At 53.3% G+C, this 23,027-nt stretch overlaps 8 protein-coding genes across 8 annotated transcripts; 6 read left to right on the top strand and 2 right to left on the bottom strand.

Moving 5' to 3' along the window:
* Window positions 1-638: 638 nt before the first annotated feature.
* On the top strand, window positions 639-3,993 carry CKM354_000775300 (ubiquitin-ubiquitin ligase UFD2; the record flags this gene model as incomplete). Its single annotated transcript, XM_044803110.1, has 3 exons — window positions 639-668; window positions 726-1,850; window positions 1,906-3,993. The coding sequence occupies 3 exons, from the start codon at window positions 639-641 to the stop codon at window positions 3,991-3,993; spliced, it is 3,243 nt and encodes a 1,080-aa protein (XP_044659045.1).
* An 862-nt stretch (window positions 3,994-4,855) lies between these two features.
* CKM354_000775400 (uncharacterized protein) lies at window positions 4,856-6,265 on the bottom strand (the record flags this gene model as incomplete). Its single annotated transcript, XM_044803111.1, has 1 exon — window positions 4,856-6,265. One exon carries the CDS (start codon window positions 6,263-6,265, stop codon window positions 4,856-4,858), a length of 1,410 nt encoding a protein of 469 aa, XP_044659046.1.
* Window positions 6,266-6,609: 344 nt separating this feature from the next.
* Window positions 6,610-8,352, top strand: CKM354_000775500 (alpha-1,2-mannosyltransferase ALG11; the record flags this gene model as incomplete). Its single annotated transcript, XM_044803112.1, has 2 exons — window positions 6,610-8,083; window positions 8,138-8,352. The coding sequence occupies 2 exons, from the start codon at window positions 6,610-6,612 to the stop codon at window positions 8,350-8,352; spliced, it is 1,689 nt and encodes a 562-aa protein (XP_044659047.1).
* Window positions 8,353-8,689: 337 nt separating this feature from the next.
* Window positions 8,690-10,937, top strand: CKM354_000775600 (uncharacterized protein; the record flags this gene model as incomplete). Its single annotated transcript, XM_044803113.1, has 2 exons — window positions 8,690-9,080; window positions 9,154-10,937. The coding sequence occupies 2 exons, from the start codon at window positions 8,690-8,692 to the stop codon at window positions 10,935-10,937; spliced, it is 2,175 nt and encodes a 724-aa protein (XP_044659048.1).
* An 889-nt stretch (window positions 10,938-11,826) lies between these two features.
* CKM354_000775700 (uncharacterized protein) lies at window positions 11,827-13,083 on the top strand (the record flags this gene model as incomplete). Its single annotated transcript, XM_044803114.1, has 1 exon — window positions 11,827-13,083. The coding sequence occupies one exon, from the start codon at window positions 11,827-11,829 to the stop codon at window positions 13,081-13,083; it is 1,257 nt and encodes a 418-aa protein (XP_044659049.1).
* A 39-nt stretch (window positions 13,084-13,122) lies between these two features.
* Window positions 13,123-15,300, bottom strand: CKM354_000775800 (uncharacterized protein; the record flags this gene model as incomplete). Its single annotated transcript, XM_044803115.1, has 1 exon — window positions 13,123-15,300. The coding sequence occupies one exon, from the start codon at window positions 15,298-15,300 to the stop codon at window positions 13,123-13,125; it is 2,178 nt and encodes a 725-aa protein (XP_044659050.1).
* Window positions 15,301-16,623: 1,323 nt separating this feature from the next.
* CKM354_000775900 (uncharacterized protein) lies at window positions 16,624-17,640 on the top strand (the record flags this gene model as incomplete). The annotated part of the gene is made up of 1 exon (XM_044803116.1): window positions 16,624-17,640. One exon carries the CDS (start codon window positions 16,624-16,626, stop codon window positions 17,638-17,640), a length of 1,017 nt encoding a protein of 338 aa, XP_044659051.1.
* Window positions 17,641-21,200: 3,560 nt separating this feature from the next.
* CKM354_000776000 (uncharacterized protein) lies at window positions 21,201-21,608 on the top strand (the record flags this gene model as incomplete). Its single annotated transcript, XM_044803117.1, has 1 exon — window positions 21,201-21,608. One exon carries the CDS (start codon window positions 21,201-21,203, stop codon window positions 21,606-21,608), a length of 408 nt encoding a protein of 135 aa, XP_044659052.1.
* Window positions 21,609-23,027: the final 1,419 nt, after the last annotated feature.

A 23,027-nucleotide genomic window follows, 5' to 3' on the forward strand; every position in this document is an offset into this window, starting at 1 on the left:
TTGCGGTTGGATTTGATCGCTCTGTTGGCGCTACTCACATTACTCCTCCGTGCGTGAGTATTGAGTACGCGTTGAGAGCCTGGTGGGCGATGCTCTATAGTCTATGAGGGGTAATGAATGCACCTTGAACGGTCCGGCACCATGCCTTGAGAGCACAGTTTCGTCCTGGTTACTCGTCCATACTGACAACTCCAACCTGTGCGCAAAGAGGACATCATATGGCTCGGACGCGATCTTGAATATCTCTTCTCCTCAGCGGCTTTTGCTTTGTGGTGAAATAGCACAATTCTCGAACCTCCTTCTGCAGGCGCTCCATTGCAGAACATCACATAGACTGAGGATTTCAATGAAGGGCCAAGAGTACTAGTTCGTCAGAATACGTAGTTTGGATATTGTAGCACCGTCGTCATGCGATGTGAGATGACAAAGCAAGCTGGCACCAGAAGGCGAGGGAACTGTGAAGTGAAGTTCGGCCGAAGTTTCTCCGATCCGACGTGAAGGCACCAGCTACGCCATAACCTTCGTCGTTGTCAGCGCTCCAGTCCCGCATAACTTCGCGGAACTACCACATTTTCCCTCTTCCTTACATCCATCGCCCATTTGGCTGTCTTTTTGTCGCTAAGAGACAGTCAGCCAAGATGGACGATACGTTGTCAGACGCGGAGAAGGTAGTGCGATCCATTACTACGTATCTCCGATGATGCACTGACCGTTGCATGTGATAGATCCGTGCGAAGCGGTTGGCAAAGCTCGGTGGTGCTGGTCGCTCAGATGCTACTGCCGCCAATACCTCCGACTCGAACGGTTCAGCGGTTCCTCCCACTACAACGACCGATGCGAGCTCGGCGAACACAGCGCCTGCGAACGACGGTGCCGACGACAAGCCAGCGACGCCACCTATCGATCGTAGTAAGCTGCTGAACAATCTGGAAGCTCAGAAGCCTGCAGCAGTGTCAGCTCCTCCCCCGAAAGAGCCCGTCAAGATCACGGTGAAGCCGCGCCAGACGTCGCCGGGCGTCAAACGTGATCGAGACGGTTCAGAGCGGCCACAATCACGCTCCACGAATCGCCCGGGTGAGACCATCGAGGTGTGGCAGGACAAAGTTCTCAAGCAGGTGTATCGCGTCACATTGAACCAGAATGAGACCAAGGACATTCATGGCCACAAGCTGGCATTTCTCGGGGGAGTCAAGGAGGATGGTGCAGACTTGCTCCAAGTGGACAACTCCGATAGCATCTTGACGGAAGCTGCGAGCCATGCTCCGCGCGGCAAGATCTTCGAATACTTCCTGCAATGCTTCAAGCGCGCTGTTCGAGCGAGCAAAGATCCACGACACAGTGGTAACGAGGAGAAAACGTTCGTGTTGAGGGAAGCTCGACGGGTGAGCATGGGCTATTGCATCTTTGCCATCACCATGCCAGATATGTTCCCTGATTTTGAGCCAACCTCGAATGCTCTTGTGGACCACTTACTAGCAGATCCAGAGTCCGATCACGGCATCTGCACAGACTTCCTAACCGAGGCCGTGTCGAGATTCGAGGAAGACGATACCATCAAGGAGACGATTGTCGGCGCGGCAGAAGTCTTGAGTCAACAACTTGCTCAGAAAGATATGCTGGCTGATTATACGAATTACATCACCGCCATTCGCAACCTGCTACGCTTTCCAAAGGTCATGAATGCTGTGACTGAGTCGGAGATGTGGGCGCCTGATGTCGAAGCACAGGAAATCGAGTCGAAGACGATATTGGGACCTTTCTTCCGCTTGTCGCCAATGCAGCAAGCTGCGGCGAGCAGCTACTTCTCCGCGCCCAAGACACGCGACAAGGCGTTCATTGCGAATGCACAGGTAAGCAGCTTGCTTATGGAACGTCATAGGCATAGTAAAGGCTGACTGGCAACAGAGTGCCACGCGCATGACGTTGAAGACGCATCAGGAACAGCTCTTTCTGATAGCGGATGGCATCGTCAAGGCGGGTCCTGCCACGCGAGGCCGCATACTGGATTGGTTTGCGATGTGCGTCAACAAGAATCACCACAAGAGAGCGATGCGTGTCGACTACAAGCGTGTATCTTCAGATGGCTTCATGGTCAACGTCACAGCTGTTCTGGATCGTCTTTGCAGCCCTTTCATCGACGCCAGCTTTGGCAAGATCGATCGCATAGATGTCGACTACCTGCGTCGCAATTCACGCGTGGACATTACTGACGAGACGAAAATCAACGCAGACCAGGCGACGAGTGAAGAATTCTATAAGAGACCCGCGCAAGGAACAAATAACTTCATCTCCGAATTGTTCTTCTTGACAGTAGCTGCACACCACTACGGCACTGAGGCAGCACAGACGCGTATGACGACGATGCGTAAGAGCGTAAAGCGATACGAACAGGATCTGGCAGAATTCGAGAAGGAACGCCACAAATACGTGAGCGACCCACGGTACCTACAGCGGTTTGAGCAACATGTTGCCAAGGTCAAACAACAGATCGATGACATGTGGAGCACGATTCACGCTACGACGGGCGTCCTGCTCGACGATGCAACACAAAAGGCCTCCATGGACTTTATGCGATACGTCATTGTCTGGCTGCTGCGTTTGGCGAGCGGCCAGAATCTGCCCAAGGAGCAACTACGACTTCCGCTGCCGACACAACAGCCGGATGTCTTCAAGTGCCTTCCTGAATACTTCTTGGAAGGCGTTGTGGACAACTTCAAGTTCGTCACCTCGAATATGCCACAGGCTATTGTGCCTACGCAGACAGCGGAGCTTGTGCAATTCGCCATTGCGTTCTTACGCAGCAGCGAATATGTCAAGAACCCAGGCGTGAAGTCTGGTCTTGTGACTATCCTGTTCTTCGGCATCATGCCGTATGCTAACAACAGGCCAGGTGTGCTGCACGACCAGCTGCTTGGCTCAGACTTTGCCAATACGCACCTGCTTCACGCTTTGATGAGATTCTACATTGAGGCAGAAAATACTGGCACGCACACACAGTTCTTCGACAAATTCAACATTCGCTACGAGATATTTCAGGTCGTCAAGCGCATATGGGTCAACACGAAATATCGTGAGAACCTGGCAATCGAATCAAGAACGAATACGGCATTCTTCGTTCAGTTCGTCAACATGATGGTCAACGACGTCACCTTCGTTCTTGATGAGTCTCTCTCCAGCTTGGCTAAGGTGAATGAGCTCACAAAGGAATTGGCCGACGGGAGCATCATGCAAGACTTAAACGACGAGCAACGAAAGGAGAAGCAGGATCTACTCGAAGACCACAAAGGCAGAGCCAAGAGCTACCTCGGTCTGACCTCCTCCACCATGGAAGCTCTCATCCTCTTCACAGAAACTCTCGCCGAAGCCTTTACGATGCAGGAGATTGTCACCCGTCTCGCAGACATGTTAGACTACAACCTCGACACACTGGTCGGACCACGACGAAAGAACATCGTCATCAAGGATGATGACCTCAAAGCCGTATGGCACCCCAAGAGCCTCCTCTCCGACATCGTCACCGTCTACATCAACCTCTCTGAAAAGCAGGACTTCATCCACGCCATCGCCCGTGACGGACGTTCCTATAAACCCGCGAACTTCGTGGAAGCCACGAAAATTCTAAGGACAGCCGTCCTCAAATCTCCTGAACAGCTGCGCACATGGGAGACGCTCGGCGAGAAAGTCGCTGAAGCGAAGGCATTGGATGAGCAAGAAGAAGCTGACTTGGGCGAGATCCCTGAGGAATTCGAGGATCCTCTGCTGGGCATCTTGATGACGGATCCGGTGATCCTGCCAAGCAGCAAGAGTGTGGTGGATCGCAGCACGATTCGAACGCATTTGCTTTCGGACCCCACAGATCCATTCAATCGTGTGCCGCTGAAGATCGAGGAGGTGCTGGATAATGTGGAGCTGAAGGAGAAGATTGATGCGTGGAGGAAGGAGAAGAAGGCGGAGAGAGTGAAGGGAGACGCGATGGATACTACTGATGGGTAGACAGGTGCGAGCCCTTGGAAGTGATGGGTCTGCTCGCTATCGAGGCAAGCCGAGAGCTTGCATGTATGCGCTTTTGGACAAGCAGGCATAGCAAGGAAGGCAATGAACGGAACAGTGCATACGTTTTTGTAGATTTGAGTGAACGATAGCACTGGTATGATAATGATAAGCGAATTCATATGAGCCTGTATGAATTCTTCTGGTCGTTCATCTATCTCTATATGCCCACTCTCGCTTCTCTGCGAGACTCATTGCGCGCGTTTCATGATGTATCTTATTCGCCCCAAATGATACAGGACTGATGGCGTCTGCAGAGGGTCATTCGGGATCTTGTGCTTACGAACAAGACGCCGCCCATCCTTCCTATGGTCGAGCGTGAGAATGTCAGAGGAATGTTGTCTGCCCTCATGAGTCTCGGCATGTAGATCATGTCGCGCAACGTGTGCTCCGAGCTCGTTCGTGAAGGCCGATCATTTGCGCCTTCACAAGAAATGTCCAATCCCGATTGTGTAGTTCCTTTCAAATCGGACACTTTCTGGTGACGTTGTGTCATCTTTGCGGTATTCGATTTCTTCGGGCCTGACCTGGCTGGATCACAACAGTCGTGTCTGTTGACCATGGCTTGAGGACAAGCGACAGTCATCAAGTTGCCTTGTGACCTTTCGTTTGGTGAGGGCCATCGAGGCCCTGTATTTTGGCTGCAGGACTTTTCCCCGGCGACATGGCATGCCGGCTGCTTATTTCCAAATGTCCAGCGCAGATATCCAGAGCATCATGTCTCTGCGATCTGGCTCACAGGAGCTTTCCACCTACTAGGTCGTGGTCTCTTTCGTTTTGTAGCTTCTCCACTTACTACAAAGTTTCACAACCCCGGGCGCCTGACCTTGATCCTCATCGGCCTCCGACACGGCTCACCAGCGGTCGGCACGGGATACTTCTGATTCAGCCATCTCGAATGCAGCTGTCCCACGGCGACACTGGGCAACAGGTATAACAAGATTCCAGTCGGAATTGTGGTACCCATGATGAAGAATGCGCCTGCCATGAAAAGTCCAAATCGCTCTTTCATGGTCCAGTTACTGAGGATAGTGCCGAATTCCTTTCGCTGTTTGGTTTCTGCACGAAGCTTCTCGGCAGCTGCGAATGCGGCATTGATTTGGCGAGTTTGCAGGTCGCGCTGCAGTTCCTGTTCCGGATTGCCGGCGCTTTTAGTAGATTGGAGAGTAGGACTTTTGGTTGTGTCGAGAGCCGGTGAGGATGATTTTGATGCTGCGGTTTCCTCTTCCTTGGTATCGACTTTGCGAGACGCGGGCTTCGCGACTGTGTGCGATTGGCCACTGCCCCTGAAGACACTGCTGAGGATCGTGAGGCCCAACAGACCAGGTAATATGAATGTTGAGTCTGGCATGGCCAAATTCTGTGCCCACGAAAAGCCCTCAACGACCATCGACGGGTCGAGGTTCTCGGCGTAGATTTTGGAGGCCTTGCCCAGCAGCTCAAAGTGGTACGCTGGGTCTGTGAGCTTAGGATCCAATGGCAGATGGTTTTCCGCTAACATTTGTGCCTGAGATTCTGCTGCTGCTTGCGCTTGCTCCATTCTCTGTGCCATGGCCTCTTCGTAGCTCAACATCGGCTCTGGTGGGCCCTTCTTGGGATCAGCAGCGAACCATTCCAAAGGACGAAGCATCATGCTTAGCAGTCCCTCTTTGTGCCCGCACTTAATACGTATGGTCTCGCTAAAGGCAAGGAGCAGACCGAAGTTAATGAAGCTCGAGGGCCGTAACAGAGGCGCATTGAATTTTTTGCCTATCCTCTGAGTCTCGAGTATTCCGTTCAACCAACCCTGTAGGCGATATCTACTGCGGATATGATCCTTGGTCACCACCTCCCCCCTACTTTCGGCCTCAAGTACGGCTTTGTAGGTATCCTTGTTGGTCCTCTGAAGCGCAGAATTGACAATGAGAGGCCTTAGGTATGAGCGGATAATGGCTGCTTTGCGAGCAGGCTTAGCCCCCAAAAAGTAGCCGACGCTGCATCGCACCAGCACGGCTGCAAAGGGAATTGCATAACACCATGGCAAGCCCAGTCCGTGGACGCTGTCGAGGATGGCTGAGGGAACGGCGGTGACAACGTCTACGGCGGTGCTCTGTCGTGGAGCAGTCGAGGTGAAGGTTCGCCGCGGGGAAGCGTGGGCGAAGATGGAGGTTCGTATGGCGGGCGGCAGCTGGAGGACTTGTGCTGTGGTCACGCGTGAGCCCAGCAGCGATGCCATGGCGGCGCGCCCAGAGATGGCAGAGCGTCGAGGTGATCAGAATTCACGTGGCATTTAGGAAGTTCGCGATGTATTAAGCTTCAGCCCTGCATGTCGCGGATGATCTCCGTGGTTGCATGTGATGCCATCACCGCCTACGTTGTCTCCCGCACTCCACTGCTTGCTCTCCCCTAAAAGATGACACGAATGCCGTGAGCGACACAAACCGCCTTTAGTGCTACCACAACATGCCTACGCTGCTGCAGCGCGCTCGCCTTGTTGCATCGAGAGACCTCTAGAAGCGGTTCTGGCGCCAACCCAAACCCAAAGAGCTCAAGCGTTGCATCCGCCGCTGGCTGCCCCTCATGGCCGTCTTCACCATCCTCAGCTTACTGCTGGGCGTCGTGGTCCTGGGTAGTCTCCTACCGTTGGGAATATATCAGGTCGGAAAGATCGCTGGACTGGTCATCAAGAGTAAGACTCAGCATCGCAAGGATATTTTGCTGGAACGTGCAGAGAAGGAACAGCGTGAGCAAGAGAAGACAGAGAAAGCCGGTCGCAAAACAGCAGCCTCGTCGAGCAGTTCTCTGTCAAGCGAGTGGGATAAGGTCTCAGACGAGGATGGCGACGACCGGGAAAGGACACCTGTGCCGAGCAGCTCTGCCAGCTCCGACTCCCACTTCAATGGTGTGATTGGCTTCTTCCATCCCTTCTGTAATGCAGGAGGTGGTGGGGAGCGGGTGCTCTTTGCTGCGATTCTGGCCACGCAGAGACGGTATCCAAACGCTCTCTGTGCCGTCTACACCGGCGACAACGATGCGACGCGAGACCAGATACTGGCCAACGTTCGCGACCGCTTCGATATCGACCTCAATCCTGCCAAGGTCGTCTTCTTATACCTACAGACACGAGACTGGGTCCTGGCGAGCAGATGGCCACACTTCACGCTGCTCGGTCAGTCCATAGGCAGTCTCATCTTGGGCTGGGATGCATTCAACCTGCTCGTACCTGAAATCTTCGTCGACACCATGGGATACGGCTTCGTTTTGGCGTTGTGCCGCTTCCTCTTTCCCAAAGTGCCGACAGGTGCTTATGTGCACTATCCGACGATATCGACAGACATGCTGCAATCTCTTCACAACACCACTGGCAACCAAGGCCTCAATGCGGGGCAAGGTTCGGGCTGGAAAGGGCGAGCGAAGCAGACATACTGGGAATGCTTTGCATCGTTGTACCGATGGGTAGGCGGTAGCGTGGACGTTGTAATGACGAATTCTACCTGGACGCAGAATCACATCTCGGAGCTATGGGGCAGAGCACGAACGAAGCAGAACATGAAGCACCCAATTCAGGTCGTGTACCCACCATGCCCTGTCGAGGAGTTCCAGAAAAAGATACCAGTCGATGAGGCAAGTGAAAAGAGCAGGACGAACAATATTCTCTACATTGCACAATTTCGCCCCGAGAAGAAGCATGAGGATATTATCAAAGCTTTCCACTTGTTCCTCAAAGAGCATTACAGCACGGCATCAGCGGAGGAGAGGCCGAAGCTCATCCTCGTGGGTAGTGTGAGGAACGACACGGATGACGAGAAGAAGGTCTACAAACTTCGCTTACAGGCTCAAGAAGTCAAGGACAGTGTTGAGTTTGTCGTCAACGCCAAATATTCGCAAGTCGTGGAGTACTTGAAGAGCAGCTCGGTCGGAGTCAATGGCATGTGGAACGAGCACTTTGGTATCGGAGTCGTGGAATACCAGGCTGCAGGTCTGATCGCGGTCGTCAACGATAGTGGTGGACCCAAGTACGACATTGTCGTGGAGATTGATGGGGAGCCGACAGGTGAATTGTCAACTGGAAAGCGGTTTGATGATATGACGCTGACATCCTTGCCAGGTTTCCACGCCTCTACGCCTGAAGAATTCGCCTCGGGCTTCCACAAAGCTCTTTCGCTATCGCCCCATGACGCCTTTGCTATGCGTCTCCGCGCCCGACAATCCTCACTGCGCTTCTCGGAACAGGTGTTTGCAGAGGCTTGGCTAGGACAATTGGCTTGTCTCATAGCGCTTCAGCTTCCGTCGCGAAATTGCTCGGGCATTGTTACTAGTTGATAGATTCCTGGAGTGGTTCACAACTAGATGCTCGCGCGCGCGAGCTGGCGCTGACTGCCTTTGGTCTCATCAGATATGCGATAATGTCACGATACCCTCCATGTCTCGAATAGCATTCAAGTCATCGCTGTTGTCTTTCCTGTCTCGATCACGGTTCCTCGTGAGTCGTGCGTGGAGAGCAACCGTTGTTTTGAAGTGGGGACGTTTCACAAGCTGTCGCGTGGCATCCCTGCATTGTTTTTGTCTAGACTCGTATCGGTAAATAACGCGTCTCCCACATCGTCCACTTCCACCACATCCGCATGCAAGCATTTGCACCTCTCACAGATATATCCCAATGAGTCGCATGACGCGCGCGAAGGCCGCCGCCGTCGCCGAGCAGTTGCACATTGACGAAGACGCTTTACTCGAACTGAACGCCCAGAAGGACGACTTGGTCGCCGCGTTGTCGCAAACTGGAAATCGAAGCGCGCTTCGCGAATTGTCGCCAAACAGTGTCAGCAGCAACATTGATGAAGAAGCAGCAGTAGAGAGAGAATATACAACAGAACCAAAGGAGACGGGTGACAAGCGCGCGTCGAAGGGCACAGACAACGACACGCTCAACGCTAGCCCCACTAGCGCTCTAGACACTGGACTACCAGAAGTCATGCCAGATGCACACGAAGTAGCGCAGTCGCCAGCGAGCAAAGCTGCTGCAGACGATCTCGTTGCCAATGTGCCCGAATGTGAGTGCTGACTTGGTGCCTCCTGCTATTTCGGGACTCCTTGCGATCACATGACGCTAATGCAGGAGTACAGTTGAGGCTTCGCATCTGCCAGTACACGATAATAGAGCGACGACACCTCCATCTGATGCTGTCAAACTTGCATCAAGCCAGTTCCGTGGCTCGCCCTCGGCTCTGCAGCTTGATGCGCCGAACCTGGGGTCAGAGGCGACAGAGGTGACACAAAGCACTGGCCAGGGAACCAACCAAGACGGGAATCAACAGCGACGAGCACTGCAAACGACGAGAGAAGACGAGAACTCGCAAGTGTCATCGACCGAAGCTCCTGTCTCAGACGCTATGCCCAACCTTTTACAGATGAAGCAAGCGAAAGTTGCACAGCGTCCTTCCACTCCACAAGCTGAGACTGGCCGTCAATCGTCAATGGATATCTCGAACGTCGAAAACGTGGATCCAAACGGGAGATACGATCAACTCGAAAAAGCCGTTGTTGACGCTTCCACACCTCCGAGATCAAAGTCAAAATCACCCAGGATCCCTGCTCCAAAGCCGACTTACGACCAACTCGAAATCGCAGCGCTCAATGCGTCCCGATCAAGCAGTAGTCCTCCATCTCCAAAAATGCCCGACGACGCGATAGAAGCATTGGACTTCGAGAATGATGCCGTTGAACACATCACTGCGCAAGTCCCGGATGTGCAGGATTCGCCGCAAAAGCCCAAGTCCCGCAAAGCTGCGCCACTCGTCCGGACAACCAAGGCAAGTCAAGCTAGAATCTCGCTCGCACATGGTCTTCCAGATGCGCCTTCCAAGGCACCGGCGATGGGGCGGCCCAGGCAGTCCTTGTCTCAAACCACTGGGAAGCGCATAACATCAACGTCCAGTATGAAGTCAAACGGAACCGCTGCAGATGATTCATTGTCAATACCAGAGAAGAAGGAAGTTGTCATCCCGCACAGTAAGCCTAGGCCAATGTCGATGCAGTTCAAGCCACCGCCACCACCAGCAAAATCAACCAAAGCGCCTACACAGAGCACTTTCCAGCTACCTGGTGAAGCTGTAGCTGCCAAGCTCAAGGCAGCAAAGGAAGCACGAATGCAAAAAGAAGCTGAAGAGTCGAAGAAGAAGGCTTTCAAAGCTCGTCCAGCCCCTTCGATGACCAAAGCACCTGCTATTCGTCAGACCAGTACCAGCAAAGCTCGAGAATCGTTGATGAATGGCAGTGGCAATACTCTCGTGACATCGACTGGTCCTTCTACTGCTCGGCCGATGAGTGTTGCTAGCAGTCGGCCAACGACGAGTGGAAGGCCTTCGACGAGCTTTGCGAGACCTACATTCAGTGCACGACCTGCTTCCTCGCTCAAGACCAGCGGGTCCAGGCCTTCCACCAGCGGTGCAACTAAGACTACTGGGCGCCCTTCCACCGCTATGGGCTCATCAGTCATCAGAAGTAGGCCTCGTCCAAGTACTTCCATGGCTTTGAGTAACAACCGGCCGCGCACTTCACTGGCTTTGAAGCCAAACCCTCCTGCTGCTGCAACATCTTCTGCATCGAGTTCCGCGGCACGCCCTCCTGCTTTTCAAGCTGGAAAAGGCAAGGAAGTTTTTCAACGCACAGCACAAGCCAAAAACTCGGCTGAAGCGGCGAAGCGCGAGAAGGAAGAGGCTGCGAAGAAAGCCAGGGCCGAGGCTGCAGAAAGAAGCCGTGCCTTGAGTCGAGAATGGGCGGAGAAGCAGAAAGCCAAGAAGATGGGAGGTGGAGGGGCCAAAGCAGCTCCTGCCAAAGAGGCGACCACCACTGGACTGAAGCCTGAGGATGCGATGAGCGGCATCGTGGAGAGCATCGAGATGGCCTAAGGCGCTATATTGGGAATTATGGAACGCTCCTTGGATTGATGTGAAACGAAGTCGAAGAATTTGCTGCTTGTTTGCATCTTTGTCTGGATCGACCGAATGCTTGGACGAAGGCATTGGACTCCTTCTATGCCACTGGATACGCGGACATTCGAACGAAGTTATTGGACGCCTCTACTCGGCAACGGGCACGAAGGAAGAATTTCTCGTTTGTTCATCATTGATGCTGTCGGCTTGGTCTGGTCCTGCTCAATTTTTTCATTGCTTGCTTTACTGCATTTTCTTGTCATGAGATGAAAACGAATTGTATCAGTCACTCTGTGTACGTATAGCGTCGGCGCTCTGAGAGGCGCTGTCTTTCTTTTTTCCTGAATTATGCATCGCGATATGAAATGAATTTTGAATACCTGCAGAGCAATGTCATTCTTCCCAAAGTTGCGGAAAACCCACTCACACCACTCGTGGCGCGAATAGAGAAGCTCGAGCGAGGCTGAGTGGCTACGCCACCACCACTCGAAGCCGGCCTCACACTACACATGGTTACCTTGGGCAGCAGTGCATCTACAGCGTCACGAACTCGATAACACGAAAGCCCTCCTTTCTCAAAGTATTGGACGCCAGGCATGCCTGCGTGATCGAGCTCCGCGCTGTCAAGTCTCAAGCACTTGTTGCAGGTCACGTTAAGGCACAGGTGTCTTCAGTGGAGTAGAGAGCAGCTGCGGTCACTCTCCTTCACAGCCCAAGTTTTCTCTCATCAAGATATCTGTCAGTGTTCTCTGGCTGATTCTGCTTGCCCAAAATTTCTCTTCTCATGAAGGAAAGCTTGTCTTTAGCAGATTGAATACGTATCTGAATCGTTGTCCTAGTGTACGCTTCGTTTAACACGCAGTCAATGAACAACAATCAATCCCAAGCCGTCGGCGCAATCGGCGCAATCGGCGCAGTACTCGGCTACATTGGCGCAGAAGGCGCCTCTCCTGCGATCTTCGAACGCTTACTGTGGCCACAGCGCGTCCACGCTGGCCCTATATCATGGAAGAACATTCTGAAACTGGCTCTTCTCGGCTCGACAGGTGGCCCGACCTATAAAGCCGCCTTGCAGGTGCTCGACAACGCCTTTCTGTCCGGCCTATTCAGAGGGGCCGGCTTGGGACAGATGCTGGGTACCGCGTTCTACCCACAGTCTACCAGTACGTACACGATGGCGCGTAAGAAACAGGCTACGTCGGATCAGATGAGTCCGGCGCGGAACTGCATTTGGGAGCGGGTCGTTCTGCTTTTGCCTGCCCAGGGAGGATGCCTGCGAGGCGGATCGATGGCGGGAGTGGAGAAGGGCATTGTACCGAATCCGGGAAAAGAAAGGGCCCAAGTCAGTGTTCACCACATCTCCCTCACTGTTGAAGCGTGTGAGAAGACGAGTCCGGCACTTCTCGATACGGAAAGCGATGCTTCGCGGCTATCACCTAGAATTTGGGCCGGCATCGTGGTGTCAGAACTTCTCGGAATAGTATTCATGATCATCGTCGCAGCACTCGGCTCTCCCAGGTGGGCTGTTCTTTTCGTGCTCCCACTGTTGATCAAGCTGTGCTCAGCGGCGGCAGCGCTGGACCGTGAGGCCCTTGTCTTGAGCAACACTGGTCTCAAGGAACAGCCTGAGAATTTGATCGTCCAGATGGCACTGGAGCGTGGCTCTTTCTTGCTCTTGTCAGGCCCGCCCGGTCTACTGCTCCAGTTTGTGCGCCACATGGGCCACCCTATACGAAATCGATTCCGTGAGATTGTGCAGCTCATTGCTATCGTGGCGACAGCCTGTCTCTTTCCAATCGGGGTTGTGCTATCAGTGACGGTCATGTCAGAAGAGGTGCAGTATGTCTGGATTTCGTATCAAATGTTCCTCGTGTTGGCGATGTATGTATCGAGGTACATGACAATTAGTCTGTGGTCATCAGCTGAAGAGTCAATCGCGAAGAGTCTGACGTGCGAACCACAGGGAACATACCTGTGGAGGGATGAAAGGACATGTCGAAGAGTCAAAGCAAAGCTGGACACTACTCTGCATAACAGACTGGCAGAGGCTAGAGTCCATTTTGAAAGACTGTCTGCCGGCGTCGACACCTGTGCTGGGACATCTGGACGATTCAGAAAGTAGTGCTATTGCCTTGGCTGTCACTTTTGAATCAGCGTCAGATCAGATCACCTCCCATTGTCCAATATCCCACGTCTGGAGTTCGATTCTCTTCGTGTTGTCTTTTCGGGAAACAGTGAACTCGCCGACTTTTGTGTAGAGGACATCGTCGATGTTAAACAAGATGACGCCTTCATAGTATCCATCTCTTTCACGACAGCATACCGCATGCTTCATAAAACTTGGGGCAAATGTGTGTAGCACTTCATGCAAATTGCCCTTCGTAGGCACCGACACACCAGTGCTTTGTGAAGGCAAGTTAATAAGCGCGACAAGATCGTGATCGTTATCTTCGCCGAATTCGTCATCTGTGGATGCGACTACCGCTACTTCTGTCATGTACACTTCCCCAGCGTCGCCTATGGACCAAGTCGCTGTTGATGGATGATCAGAACCTCCAAGGGCTTCCAAGTGAATGGTCATTCTGTTGCCGGGACGCCAGGGGTCAAAAGGGAGCATGCTACCCGCATTGAAAGGCACCCAACCCCCCTCAACCTCTTGGCGGCGGCCAACGACTTCACTGATCGAGCTTACCAGGGCCTGAGCTCCGAAGAAAGTTGCGCCCAGATAACTGTGCACTTCTCGAAGGAATTCGATGGGATAATGGCCAAAGATAAGATTCTCGTTTGCGACTTCGTCGTTCTGATACCAATTTCTGGCACCCACAACAGACATAATAGCTTCGGCTCTCCTGCCTGTGCACTGACGCCCACTCCCAAGAAGCAGGGGGCTTAGCGGGTGAGGCTCTAGGAGCTGTTCCATTCCTGTAAGTGCCATAAGAGCACAAAGACCTTGGACGCCTTGCGTGCAGGCTTCCTCGATGATATAAGGTTTGCCACCCCAGAACACCGCCACCAGAGTATCAATAGTGAGTGGCGTGCTGCGTCCTCCACTCGGATAGTGACAAATGTTCCAGTCGCGATCGGCAAGAAGCATATCTGGTCGGAGATAGAGCTCTTGAAGCGTCCATAGCGAAGTAAACCAGCCGTGTTGCCCATCAGCTTCACGGAAGCTACAATCTTCGTTATAGGAGAAGGCCGACCAGAGCTGGGCATTGAATTCATGCTGCTTCCGCAGTCGCGGCCGCAAAATTCGGCGGCCTAGGCGTTCTCTTGAGTCTGCTTCATGGTCCAGCCAGTAAGAGACCATGTAATGCAGCGCAAGTACGAGTCCGTTCCAATCATCGACATAATTCAACCAAGCTATTGCGCGATATGCGCCACCGAAGATTGCTGCCTGCTTAGCTATCTGGTCTTTGGCTAGAGCTGATCGATCTTGTGGTATGCAAAATAGATCAAACCAGATGTACGTTGCAGGGAGGAATTGAGCAGATTTTTCCACCAGCACATTCGGTAGGTCCTCCACAGCAAATCTCGAGTTCTGCGGTACACTCCATGGAACTCCAGGTATATCCAGATTTGGCTCGTCCTTGAGTCGCCATCGTCCCCATGTGTGACTTATCACAGAGTAGACTGGCTGGCCACTGAGATCTTGGGTTCGCACGGTTCTCTTGTTAGCCACATCCCACAGGTAGTACGGAAGCCCAACACGCTGATCTTGAGGAAGCCATGGACATGCTTCGAGCACGCCACCCACAGGGAGGTACTTGTCAAAGGCTTCTAAATTGTGAAGCATCGTGCTCTCGGTACCTTTGCTGGCATCGCAAGAGACAGGGCCCAAGGCGCCGAACGCGACACGCTGGCAAGCAGCCACTTTACTAGCAAGTGCACGCCTGGCCTGCACGCCATTGTAGGTGACGTGCCCTTCGTAGACAAGAAATTCGAGCCGCCACAAGTTAAAAAGGTTAGCGCAGTAATCATCCACATCGTCGAGATCCACCAAGCGGTACTCCGGGTTCTTGCTGTGATCTCTGCTGTCAAGTTCAGGCGCATTGTAGTCTTTGAGAATATGGTCTCTGTAGTCGGAAGCCAGTTCATCGTACTCATAAGCCGCAACCCACCACTCCACAAGGAGCCTCAGAGATCGACGCTGAGTAGTAGACAAAGTCGATAGAAACTTGGAATTCGCATCGGCAGTCTCGAGCAAAACAGACTTCCAATTCGAAAGTCCGCGAATCCAGTTGTCAGAGGAAGATGTCCGGTCTGCGTATGCGCCAGCCTTTCCAGTGTATTCCTCGTATGCGATGCCGACCGGAGGCGTATCCCAATCAAGAGTGATCATTTTGCTTCTGAACAGTGGTCAGCAGCGCACGATTGAACGTGCGCGCCTGTGAATGAGAAGGAACACATCATCCCGACGGGCGTGTCGCGCAGCTTATGATGTGGCGCGTCGCTGTGCCTCGCCTTGCAGCCATCTGTGCATCCTCGTCCTTAGGCAGCAGTGCATGCTAGATGGCTCCGCTTTGTGTTCCCACGTAGCGGGGAACGCGCAGACTTCACTGTTGGATGAGGTGGTGCATGTGCAATGAATGTGTTGTTTGTTTCTCCCACTGGCACGAGACACAGTGAAGCTGCCGTCTCTATCTTTCGTCTTGATTTCGGAGATGATGTTGCTTCTCGGAGATCTCGGAGCCGAGAGCAGATGACGAACTTTAGAGCATGCATGTCTACGACTTGTGTGCTTCGCACGACGCTGGACTTACGGAGCCGCAGTATCTACTCACCGTATCTCATGGTCCCGCACTGGCAGCCAGCACGTGTTCCGCCTGAGCGTTGGTTGGTACGGTTATCGAAGACTGGACTTGACATCAATCAAAAAAGGCTTATGTCCGGCCAAGCCTTTCCCATCCACCACCTCCTCCCTCTCTTTGGTATGCGAGACCTTCGCAAGCTTCCCGCTCTTGCTTAGCATATCATGGTCATGCAGAAGTCCGCATCTATTGTGCAGAGAAGATCTGAAATCTCCGGCTGTGATCCTGCGATGCGAGGTGCGGGAAGCTCTTCGTGCCACACGTGGATGTTCTACTGGTACAGTACAGGCCGCTGAGTAGACATTGACAAACAGGCTGGATGCCAGAGGAGTGTCCTGCAGAGCTGTGAAGTGCTTCTCATTGCGTGGCTCGCACGTCCGCCTGCGTTGTGTTGAAGCTGCCTTCTGCTTGCGCTGGAAGCCAGCTAGCTCGCAACTTTGGTGCCGAAGGATTTATGCTACGCGATGGAACGCTACTGATTCCGTAGTTAGGTAGGGTTTTTGACTTTACTTGCTCGTGCGATTGTGGCTTCGTATATCCGGCCGGTGCTTAATGTTGCACTGCAGCTCGAAGGATGGAAAGACTGTGAGGCGTAATGGATTACCAAGAAGATTTGCTAGGCTAGATTGAAAAGGATGCGGAAGGATGAAGTATCGCATGCGAGTTGGATATATAAAAGCTGCAGAAGGGCTCGATCGGATTGATTTGATTCAGCATCATCACCAGCAGTCAGAGAGCGACAAGCAGCAAGCAGTTTCATTCCCGTCGGACAACACCCAGTTCCACACCAATACCACACCAGACGAACGGAACCACAACCCATACCCAGACACGACCATCTCATCTACGACAAAATGTCCTCAAACCAATCCCTCTACCTCGACGCCCCAGGCACCCCCCTCCGCCTCGCCTCCTCCCCAATCCCCCAACCGGGCCCCGACGAACTCATAATCGAAACCAAAGCCCTCTCCATCAACCCCATCGACGTCGCCCAAAGTGCAACAGGCTTCTTCATAAAATCCTACCCTCGAGTCCTCGGCCAGGACGTCTCTGGCATAGTCCACTCCATCGGCACCAACAATACTTCCAGCTCGACCTTCAGTCAAGGAGACCGCGTAACAGCCCACGCCTGGTCCATGCTCACAGGCCAAAACGAAGACGCCGCATGGCAGAAATATGTCCGCGTGAAAGCGAAGAATACAGCGAAATTGCCTGAAAATGTCTCTTTCGCGGAAGGTGTTGTGTTGCCTTTGGTTTTGAATACTGCTGCTGCGGGCTTATACCAGACTTTGCAATTACCTTTACCTGAAGTCGGCAAGAAGCGCGAAGGAGAAGGTGTTCTGGTTGTCTATGGAGGCTCATCGGCTGTTGGTCTGTCAGTAACTCAGCTTGCGACGGCGAGTGGAGTGCGAGTCGTCGCTATCGCAAGTGAGAAAAATCATGCATTGGTGAAAGAGGTTGGAGCAAAGGAAGTGTTTGATCAGAAAGAGGGTGATGAAATGGTGGAGAAAGTCGTTAAAGCTATTGCAGCGACGAAGGAAAAGTTCATCGGGGTATTTGATGCGATTGCAGTCGAAGCAACGTATAAGCATGATTTGGCGATTTTGGAGAAATTGGGAGGAGGAGCTTTCATTTCTACGCATCAGCTGCCTGAGAGCTTGCCGGAGAATGTGAAGGGCAAATTCATCTTCGGATTGGGAGAGTTTAGTTTCCCGCTCTGGGAGGAGTATATTCCTCAGGCGCTGGAGAGCGGAGAGCTGAAGATCAGACCGGAGCCACTGGTGGTGGGTAAGGGTCTGGAAAGCATCGAGAAGGCCCTGGAAGTCTACAAGAAAGGCGTCAGCGGAAAGAAGGTTGTAGTCGAGTTGTGATTTGCCATGACAATTTCCTAGATTGTTAATTCGATCCCGACATATCGCATCTTCATCCAGGTTCAGGTAGTCTACCTCGGGTCTTCCTTGCTATATGTCATCGCTCATCGATCGCTATGCACTCTTCACCATCGTGGCGCACTCTGAAGACTTTGACAACTAGGCGGTGAGGCTGAAGGTTTAAAGTCAACTTCAATAACCCTCACAGTCAGCATGACGTCCACGCATATGACCTCTATTTGTCGATCATGGATGGTCATATCTACATTCCTGGAAGTATAACAGTTCTTCAGATGACCTCGTGGGGGCAACCAAACGAGAAGACAACAATTCTGACAACGAGTGTGTTGGCGGTCAGCCTGGTTGTTTTTGAGCTGTGCTAATCACAAGCCGCAAAGTGAGAAGGGTCGTCCAGTAGAATGCGAAACGTGCAACCACTACTGTAAAAATGCCCAATAGACAGCAGCTATAACGACGCGTGTGGTGTGGTGGAAGGTTTGACAATCAAGTACCGACGTCCGAAGGCCGAAGTGCAGCCAGGCACAGAAAGCATCGTAAAGGTGAATCAGCGTCGTCAGCTTGGTCGGTGTGAATTGCGGCCTTCGTTGTCATTCGTGTGCGGCTGTGTTTTCGTTCGCACTAGCCACCGAGGCTGGGAGAATGGATGCACGTTGGCATTATGCGCGAGCGTGGTAGGTCAGCACCCGGGCCTATCCTCTGCTAGCCGGAGCACGTCAAGCCCAAGTTGCACGAGCACCGTCGTTTCATCACATTCCAGATAACAGCGCAGTATGCATAAAAGCGCCGCAACTTCGGTTCTTTGTGAGACTGATACACATGACAGCTGTATTGGACGCATCTGGCGGAGGCTGCATATTGCATGTTGGAGTGCTTCATGCCAGTGGTTGCTGATAAGTCCCACTCTCAGGGTCTTGTTTGCTGGCGGGCGTTTCGCTTATCTCGATAATAAAGACCCTCTCGGACGGGGAGAGGCATCAAGCATGTCCTTTGATAGCGAGGCAGGGACTGAGACAAGGTCGTTCGAAAGCTGCACCGCGCGTCCGACATGGCCCTACTGTTCTCAAGCGGCCATTGCCGGCTCCATGCAGTGAGGTTTGTACCTGCTTGGAGGCTGCTCGGGCCTTGAAATGCGTAGGCAAGGCAATCCGGGAAGCCGCATCACGGCCCCATTGACAGAGTCAGCCAAGTCGTCGTCTCCGATGGTTCAGAGCGGTCCCACGTGCATGGCTTGCGGCGGGCGTATGCGTCTCAGTGTGGAGTACGCATCACGGGCGACAGTCATTGGATGCTCTGTGCAGGAACGTTGTAAGAGGCGCGAGCTATACTGCATTGGTGACGAGGTGATGCAGTCTGGAGAGGAATCGAAGATGATCCGGCAAGGCACGAGGCGCTTGTCCGTGGGAGAGGTGCAAAACATACCGAGGATCCCGAAGCCGCTACGTCGTTGTTCGCTGCGAGCGCACGGAGCCGCACTTTTGCCAAACCAGTCGACTATTGCCACGCTATCGACCTGCTATGGCCAGCAGGCTCGCAACTGGGTGATCGCCATCAACCGCAAGCGCCAGCGTGACGAGAGTCGGTTGATCGTGTGGGGTAGCTCGCGCTGGAGTTGCGTCTTCGTGAGACATTTGCGGAGCGCACGGATCGCTGGAAGGGCGAGGCTGGACCACTTTGTACCGCTCGCACGCGCATTGCATGAGAAATTGTGCACTGCAGTCCCCTCTCCCAGCGCAGTGTTTCCAATAGAAAGACTAGTGTCAAGATTGCTGCAGTCGGCTGGGGTAAAGTCTGCCAAATCTTGATAGCCACCCTTGTTCATCAGTATCAATTGCGTGCAGTAGTCAAGCGGGTACAATGGGCGTGGGGTTGCTCGCGCTTGAGTCCAGTAACAGCAACGAGCGGGTGGGCCCCAGGATAGTCGGAATGGGTGCATGAACGCTCTGGTGGCCTCCGCACCCAGACTTGCAGTACTGGATAAGGGGTTGTTGGTACAAGAGACTAGCGAGCGAGCGAGCGTGGTGGAGCGAGGGAAGTGGCTCTGCTCGTCTAAGCAGTTGAGGTGGCGAGAGACATTATCGGCATTGGCAGCCCAGCACAAGGCCTCGACGACCGCACAGCTGAGCTTGGTTGAGGACGTCGGAGGATTGAGGACGTCAGATCATGTCTCGCACGTCGTGCCGTGGGCGAGAGCCACGTTCCTCGCGTAGCAGCACGAATTGTGTTTGGAGGCTTGCCAAAAGCCCACTCTGGCCGGCCGCTGCCCAGCTCGAGCAGCAACGCATGGACCGCGGTGAGATTTTGCCTCATGCAGCAGCACAGGCAATGCCACAGGAATGGAAGAAACGCTGCCATCCGTGACAAGCAAGCGAACGGAAACGCAGTCGTGCCGAATCCTGTTTGGCCGTGACTGCTGCTGACTACAGAGACGCCGGACATTTCGAGCGACGTGAAACGCGGAGGCAGCGGCAACCAGGTCGTCCACCTCCAGAGACTAGTTGCTAGCAGGAAATCATTGCTCGAGAAATTGCGTGCTGCTGAGCTGATCAATGCCCACCACGGTGCATCATCTGACGGCGGCTGATCACGCCAGACAGAAAGCAGAATGGCCGAGCATTGATGCACGCCGCATAGGGTCAACACAATTTTGTCGGTTCCAACCGCATCCTGCGCGCACACTGAGCCCCAAAAGCGTGAGACGGTGGTAGGCCGCTATGGCCATGGGCGCTCGGGCTCCAGCGCTTATTGAGAAAATCACTCGCTTCGCCTACCATGTTGGGTGGGAGCAGCAGAGCAGCAGCCTCCCGTGGCTCACCAGTTGGCTCACAGCGAGAGCTGCTCTGCTTTGTCACGGGGTGGAGCACTGTTGTCGCGCAATTGCTGGCGGCCAGCTCGTCTCAGATGTTGACCGGGGCACCCCAGCGCGGCGGGCGCGAAACCTGTTGCTGGGCGTGGAAGTTGACGGAGCCCGATACTTCGACCCAGGCAATGTTGAAGGCCAGACGGACGGGGAAAGACAGTGGGACCCAGCACTTCTGGCACTCCTGCGGCCGCAGGCTGCAGGTCGTTCACTTGGGTTAGCGGCCAGTGGTGCACGAGGCACTTGAGCCCCACTCGGCCATCAGTGTCGCTGGCCTCCCACACGAGGCTTCTTTAACAGACGCTTGCCCTCCTCCACCAGCTGGAGTTCATTCGGCTCGTATTCATCTGCTCATACACTACGCACTCTCCTTCACCACAGTGCTCCACCAATACACATTACCTTCCACCAACCTCGTCGCACAATCGATCACGCTCTGCCAAGCCCTTCTTCCGCCATCGCCAGAGATCATACCACGAGGTCATTGCGCCATTGTCCGTGCGGAGTTCGACTCACACATCCACGTCTTCAAAGACTCCTCCGACTGCGCTCCTTGGACAGTCTTCCATTCTGACACACACATCAATCTCTCTGGACGCTTGCATTCTCTGCAATCATCACACACTGCTCAGCGCATCGTCGTCGTCACCAACACCACCACCACCACAGCCCCACCTCCACAATGGACTGCTTTCAAGACTTCTGCCTCCACTGTGACCGGGATTCACCCGATGGACCCTACTGCTCTCAGAAGTGCAAGCTTGCCGACCTGGAGCGATCCAACGCATCATCGCCAACCTCACCCACATCACAAGCAGAGCGCAACTGGACACAAATGCCTTCCGACTACGCTGCACCTTCATCATCAAGCAGCCGGCCCCGATCATCATACTTCATGTACTCACAACAGTCCTCTCAACCCACAGAGCGACAGTTGACACCCTCATCGTCACGAACATCTCTGTCATCCACATCATCCTACTCAACAGCCTCCGGCACCTACTCCACCGAAGCCAAGGCACAACTCAACGACTACTTCTCCTCTTTCGATCAAGCCAAAGCCGCAAAACGACGATCGAGCACCAGGTAGACCAGGACCCACAATTCGCTGCCTCGGATTTTCCTCCGAACTGCGGACCAAGTGCATTCTGTGCTACCTCAACACTTTCTCTTTTCGGCCAACGACATGATCGAGCTCTCCACACTTTACCTCCACCACCACAGCGGCTTTCCCGACGAACAGTACGGAAGCAAGGCCGGCGTTTCTTCCACTTTTACGAACCCAAAAATCTTCCTTTGTTGTACCACTAAAAGCATTTGAATGGACAATGTCAGTAACGAATACCGAATGTACCTGGGCGAAAGTTTTTTCTCTTTACCATTTCGGACGAATGCTTTGTTTGCTGGGCGTGGCGGGGCGCTCAAATGGGAAACGGAACTCCAAATGGCCGGCGAGCCAATTGCATGATCTGGAAACTTTTTTTGTTCGCGAGCAACGGTGTTTCAAGCAGAACTGGGTTCTCAGCTGCAGAGAGAGGGTCCTCTCTTGCGGTTTTTGTTGGATGTTTGACATGTAACCCAGTACGGCGGGAAAAGAAACCTTGTACGGTACGCTGGGACGATGATCAGGGAAAAAGATCAATGCTTGCTCATGAGATGTTTCAGAGCCGCGTGTTCTTTTACCAACGCAGAGGGTCCTAGGGACTTTTTTTTTTTTCAGTTGCATCAATGCGCGCTGTCGCATCGAGGGGTTGTTGCCGTCAGCGGGAGTTTCAGCAACGCCCGTTTGACGCGCTACAGAGAAGCTTGCGAGCTCTCTCAAAGGGCCAAAATGTTTGCTGCACCAATGTCCGCGGAATGCGGTCACGAATCTTAGCTAGTAGTTGGTCGCAATCAAAGACAACTAGACCCTTTCGGCAATGCCTGCTTGCTTACTGCTTACTTCTCTGACTCTGACTCTCATTTGACTTCTGTTTGTTTCTGCTGTCGTTCCTACTCATGGCCATTGCTACCCTCTCTATCCCAGCAAAGAGCCGCGCGTAACACCTGCACAGCAGGTTCGAGCTGTCTGCAGACTCAGTGCATTGCAGCGCAGCATTGCGAGTGATGACATCGTTCGAAGCGCCCGCGGAGACGACACGACACGACACGACACAGCAGTAGTCCGCAGGCAATGATCTCCAGAGAGCTACTCCATGTCAAGCGCCTGTCGTGATCACTGGAAGCGCACTGGTCCAGCTCATTCCTTTCCCCGCACGAAAGCAGAGCAGCGCCTACTTGCCTCAAACTTTGACCTTTTACGCCAGCGAGCTTCTGCTCCTCGCAGATCGCTATCATCTGTTTGGACCTATAGTCCAGTGCCACCTACCTAATCTACACGCACGATTTTTACCCTTTTCCGCAAACAGTCCGCTCATCGCGATAATCTTCTTCTCTTCCACTTGGCAAGCAGGAAAGGTCACATGTTTTGTCTCGGACTCTTCTCCTTTGCTTGCCTGCTTGCTTCTTT

Source organism: Cercospora kikuchii, assembly GCF_019650295.1.
Source record: "Cercospora kikuchii DNA, contig_00004, whole genome shotgun sequence".
Taxonomy (NCBI): Eukaryota; Fungi; Ascomycota; class Dothideomycetes; order Mycosphaerellales; family Mycosphaerellaceae; genus Cercospora; species Cercospora kikuchii.